This window comes from Ochotona princeps, chromosome 1 (genome assembly GCF_030435755.1).
Source record: "Ochotona princeps isolate mOchPri1 chromosome 1, mOchPri1.hap1, whole genome shotgun sequence".
Classification (NCBI taxonomy): domain Eukaryota; kingdom Metazoa; phylum Chordata; class Mammalia; order Lagomorpha; family Ochotonidae; genus Ochotona; species Ochotona princeps.
This window is the reverse complement of record NC_080832.1, coordinates 94,964,623-94,970,622: the sequence shown is the minus strand read 5'-3', so window position 1 is coordinate 94,970,622 and position 6,000 is coordinate 94,964,623. Positions and strand designations below refer to the sequence as shown.

The 6,000-nt window shown below is 37.0% G+C and overlaps 1 protein-coding gene across 1 annotated transcript in view; it reads left to right on the top strand.

Moving 5' to 3' along the window:
* Window positions 1-5,959: 5,959 nt before the first annotated feature.
* Window positions 5,960-6,000, top strand: part of GFRAL (GDNF family receptor alpha like) — a 57,934-nt gene continuing 57,893 nt past the window's right edge. The window contains exon 1 of the mRNA XM_058669698.1: window positions 5,960-5,985. Within this exon, the coding sequence (XP_058525681.1) occupies window positions 5,960-5,985 (26 nt within the window). The remainder of the gene's footprint in view (window positions 5,986-6,000) is intronic.

Genomic DNA, 6,000 nt, shown 5'->3' with positions numbered 1-6,000 from the left:
GAGTCTTTAATATTGATTATTCCTACTCCTTGAATTACAATCTTTATTTGGTTTCCAGGATGTTGCATGTTCATGATTTTCTGCCATTTCCTTTGTAGTTGTTCCTTTCCACTTCATTGTCTTAACCTGATGCCTTAATGTGTTCCTGGACACTTAAACTCCTATTTTTCCTATATTCACTTAAGGAATAGGAGAGGAGAGGAGAGGGGAGGGGAGGGGAGGGGAGGGGAGGGGAGCGGAAGAGAGGGGAGGGGAGGGGAGGGGAGGAGAGGGGAGCAGAGGAGAGGGGAGGGGAGCGGAGGAGAGGGGAGGGGAGCGGAGGAGAGGGGAGGGGAGGGGAGGGGAGGAGAGGGGAGCAGAGGAGAGGGGAGGGGAGGAGAGGGGAGGAAGAAAAAAGGGAAGGAAGGAAGGAAGGAAGGAAGGAAGGAAAGAAAAGAGAAAGAAAAGAGAGAGACTCAATTCCTATTTCTAGTCCATTCAGTGTTCTCCATTGGCTCCTTGTTTTATTCAGGTTAAAATAAAATCAGTGTGGGGCTTGGCAGCGTGGCCTAGTGGCTAAGGTCCTCGCCTTGATCCCATATGGCCGCTGGTTCTAATCCCGGCAGCTCCACTTCCTCTCTGTCTCTCCTCCTCTCAGTATGTCTGACTTTGTAATAAAAATAAAATAAATCTTCAAAAAAAAAAAATAATAAAATAAAATAAAATAAAATCAGTGTGCTTACTGTAGGTCTAGAAATTCACACATCAGGTGCCCCCCCTGACCCTCTGACCCCATTTCCTAACACTCATGCTCTGGCTTAGCCGACCTCACACACACTGGCCCAATAGCTGACATGTGATCACACCACAGGGACAGCTTATCTCAGGGTTTGCAGTTTCTCATGTCTCTTGCTGGGATCACTCTTCATTCTGTGTGTATTTTCCTTGCACTTTCTTTACATACAAATCCTCTAGGAAACAGTAATGCTTTCCCACACATCTACGGCATTTTCTATCTCTTTTGTCCTATTTTACGTTTCCTCTTAGTGCTACGCATAACCAGTATTGTTGGTATTACTGCTTTGCTTGTTAAACCTATATGCCTCAATTAGAATATAGTCTCGAACGGAGGAGTTGGGGCTCTTTTAGTACCCGTCTCTAAAATAACACATGTGCCTGGAGTATAATTGCTACTCAACAAGTTTTTATTGAGGAAACACATGAACATTAGACTGGATGTGAGGAAACACTGAAAATTAGAGTGAAAACATCTCCAAGGAGAATATTATATAAACATGACATTTGTTTATGTTTGTCATTTTTATGTAGATAAATAAAGGTATTCGTAGCACATTGTCAAAGGAACATACCTAAATATAGAAGGCCATGTCAACTTCAACCTTTTAAATTATTTAGTTGTAATTTTAATTACTTTGGCAGATGTAATTTGAAGATACACTTCTAAGAACAAATGATATTGCCTTTCTTCTCCCTCCTGTTTTCCTATTCCGCACTTCTTCTTTCCAGTTTTTTAACCTAACATTTTAAATTTACGTTGTGGTTAAAAAGGCCTAACACCTTACCTGATAAAACGTTTGCCAAGTGAAAATAGGTAGGTATTGTGGTGCCTCCTGCTTGTTTTTCTTGTTCGGATTCCTTTTGACAATTCTAGGTCTTTTGTGATTCCACATGAATTTTAGAGCAGTTTTTTCTAATTGTATAAAGAATATCATTGGTATTTTGAAAGGATTGCCTTGATTCTATTGATTGTGTTAGGCAGTATGGACATCAAGATATATGGATTGTGTTAGGCACTTCAAAGGCAAAAAATATTTCTCCATTTTATAATGTCCTTCATGATCAGTTTCATCAATGTTTGATAATTTTATTGTAAAACGATTTCACTAATATGGTTAAATTTATTTTTAAAATAGTTGTTTTTGGTGTGAATAGGATTTCTTTTTGTTTTCATCCTGTCAGTTCATGATAAAAAACTATTATTTTTGTATTTTATTTTGTCTTCTTAACTTTTCCAGATGGATGCATCAATTCTAACAGCTTTGCAGTGGACAATTTAAGTTTTCCTGTGGACTACATCATACCATCTGCTTTCTTCTTTTCCAGTTTTGAGGTTTTTATTGCCTTCTCATCCTTAATTGCTGTCATTAAAATTTCTGGTATGATATTAGGTAGGAGTGGTGAAAGTGGACATCCTCTCAACTTTTCACCACTCATTTTGATATTACCTATGGATTTTTGATAAACAGTATAATTTTGAGTAATGCACCATCTATATCTAGTTGGTGGAAGGTCTCTATCATTAAGGGGTATTGAATCTTATCAAATGCTTTTCCTGAATCTATTCAGATGACCAGTGTTAACATATACAAACAATATGTATTTTTGCATTTGAGACTAGAAAAATTCTGAGATGTACATAACATTTTAATATCCCTCATTTGTGTTAATAGGATTATGCATTATTTCCGTTTCCTTATCTTGGTTTTTCTATTTTCTGAATTTCATCAACAATTATGTTAATTTACAGTTGCAACACAGCTGACTGATTCCAACAAGAAAAAAAAACTAGGTGAATAGAATATTTATTTTGTGTGCTCTTCATTGCATTAAGACATTTGCATTTCTAATTTATCACTTATAACACCTAATTCCTATGTCAACCCTTGTGAAGATTGCTTCAGTAAAAAAGAAAAAAAAGAGGGTAATAATAAATGTTTTATGAAACAGCTGTTTCTGGAATGCAGTGGGAAACATCTCCTGTGGCCATCCAGCCATGTGTCTGAGTACCAAGGCTATGTGGGTTACTACATGATGCTCTGAGGGGAAGTGGCCTCTTATCTGCTTTGTAGTAAATCTATTGTGTCAGTAGATGTGTAATATCTTTTCATGGTGGTAATGAAAATGTGCAATAGATTCCTACATTAAGGAGGAATAACAAAGTTAGAGGAGGTCAAACTACTTCTTCATAGTTGATCTTGATTATATTCTGAAATATTTCATGAATTTCTAAAAATCATACCAGAAACCCTAGAATTAGTTCAAAGCAAGACCCAACATGGCTGTTTTCAGGAAGGAATGTGTGTTTTTTTATAAACAAAGCTATCTCTGACTTTTACTATAGGGAAAATAAGCAGATGACCCAATCAAATGATTTTTTGCTGTAAATATTTTAGAAGTTGTGTTTCCCAAAACAAAGTATATTAGTAATGAATTGGAGTTATAGTGAACTTGAAATAAAGATAAATCACCAAAACCTAAGCTATTAAATAAGACACAACAATAAAGAAATATCAAATTTTAGCTGAAAAGGTATGGTATTGATATAGGCCAATATACCTGACATGATGGAATATATAAAGGTGCCTAAAAAAGGCACTAATGTCTTACTCTATCTCATTGTCATGTAGAATGGTATGCTGGAAATTCTTGCATTCTTGTTGCCATTAAATGCACAGTTTCTACGTAATTATTTATAGAATTATTTCTACGTAGAATTATTTCTTCTTAATCTAAGTTTCTCATTTTACTACTAATAGTTTGATATATTTTTATGACAAAATCTGTGATGTCATTAACACTGTATTTCAGGGAATGGTAGCATACGGCAAATCAAGCAGCCATTCGCAAAGCTGACATCCCATATCAGAACGCTAGTTTCAGTGTCAGCTGATCTCCTTCTGATGCAGTTCCCAGCTAACATGCTTGTGCAAAGTAATGGAGGATGGGCTAATTGTGTGAGTCCAGGAAACAACTGTAAGAGACCAGGAAATTGTTCACACTTAGGCCTGTTCTGGCTTAGGCCTGGTCCAGCCCTCATCTTTTGCAGCTGTTCCAGGTGTAATTCTTCCCCCAATGCCCGCATGTCTATCTTGCTTCCCTCTTTCCTCTCTTTCTGTCACTCAGTCCCATCCCCCCACTCTCATTATTCTGCCTTTCAAATTAAAGAAAACCTTTCCAATAACCAACGCAATGTTTATGAAATCCTAAAGGATAAATCTGTTCTTGACTCAGATTTAGAGTCAAATCTTGTAAATTAGTAACTTCCTTTGTCCATAGCCATCCCATCTTCTCCATTAACAATGCAGATCATAGGAATTTGTTTAATTCTAATATTTAACCCCTTTGACAGAATTTTACTGTGTGTAGAATATTGAATCATGAATTCAGTGGCTTGACTACAACCAAGACCGGGCCATCCTGCACTCCTTCCCCTGCCCCGCCCATTTCAAAGGATCACCAGATCCTGTTCACTTTAAATACTTAAACACTTTCGATCTACCCTCTTTGTCAGTACTTCTTAGTTCAAATTTGAGCTGTCCCCTAACTGCCGGAAACCTGGAATATTCTCATAACTGACCATTATTCTTGTTTGCAAAGCATTTTCCAAAGCATTCCCTACTCAAGAAATTCCTGAAGAAACCCAAGTGGTTACTGCTTGTGTAAACTCACCATTTGCCTCTTATTTGTTGGATAAACATTAATCCACTTGGTAAGGCATTATTGCCACTTAAAATCTGGTCTTTCATACACTGTGAATCTTAAAATGTTAGTTCACCTCAAATCTTTACTACATACGTCAAGCTCTTGCCTCCGCGTGGGTTCCCAGTTTTTCCCAATTTGGGCCATCTGGTTCCTCAACCCGTGGCCATCCCCATTAGTTTGTGAAAAGTTCAGCAAGCAAACGTTACTGAGCTGATTAAATACTATGTCATGTGACTTTGACTTTATTATTTATTTATTTATTTGGTGAGGCCCTGCAGTTTAAAAAAATGTCTTTTTTCTTTTTATTAAAAACATACTATATGAGAAGTGGGTGTTTGGACTGAGGACAGAGATAATTGCATTTTACATCAGAGTTCCTGGGTTTGATTTCCAAGCTCTGGCTCATGATTACAGTTTCCTGATGTCACTCAAGTGATAGCTCAAGAGTTGAGTAATTGTTACTAATCATGAAGAAAACCTGTATTGCATTTCTGACTCCCAGACTCAGTTGTCAGAAGCATTTGGAAAGTGAATCAGTGGATGGAAGCTCTCTCCTCCTCCCAGTCCACCTTTTAAATAAATGAAAAAAATGCTTTTAGAAGATGAGTATCTTTTAATACTCATTGTGAGAGAATATTGTTTATACAGGTCTTACAAACAAGGCATTCATCATAACATACATATTTTTTCAGCGATTACATATGAGGTAATCAAACATTAGACGTGTCTCTCCTTCAGAAGGAGACGTGCTCCAAAATTGTATGTGTGTTTTAAGGTTTGTTTATTTTTATTGGAAAGGCAGATTTAGAGAAAGAAGAAGAAACAGAAAGATCTTCCATCTGCTGGTTCAGTCCGCAAGTGGCAGCAACAGCTGAGGCTGAACCAGTCCAAAACCAGGAGCTTCTTCTAGTTCTCCCACATGGATGCAGGGTCTTAAAGCTTTAAGTCATCCTTTACTGCTCTGGGAAGCCAGAAGTAGGGAGATGAATGTGAAGTGGAGCTGCCGGGACAGGCACAGTCTTCTATATGGGATCCTAGTGCTTGTAAAGTGAGGATTTAGCCATTGAGCCATCCTGTCAGGCTCTCCAAAAAGTTTTAAGTAGCAAGTTAAAGAGACATTGCAGAGACACTTGGAGCTACTGGTCAGACGGTGTGTTGTCATTAAACAGAAGTTTTAAATAACATTATTTTCTAAAAAGAAATGCCTGTTAAAAATAAAGATTATTTTCGCTAATTTACCATGTCTTAATTTTTTTCAACAGTGTATTTTTTCTTACTTTTTTCATCTTTATCCTGGTTTATCTGATCTGTGAAATTAGGGATGATGTCTTGCTTTTTATTTTTGCAGTTTTTATTCAGTAAAATTTTAGCAAATGTTTGTTAGGTTCCTTTTGCCCAGTTGTGAAGTCTTGAGTGTTACATTTAATAGTCACAATGATAGGTTCCTTATATATTTAAAAAAAAAGAATTAAATCACATGGAGTTCTCAATAGAGGTTCTGAGGTCAGTGAATGCCTC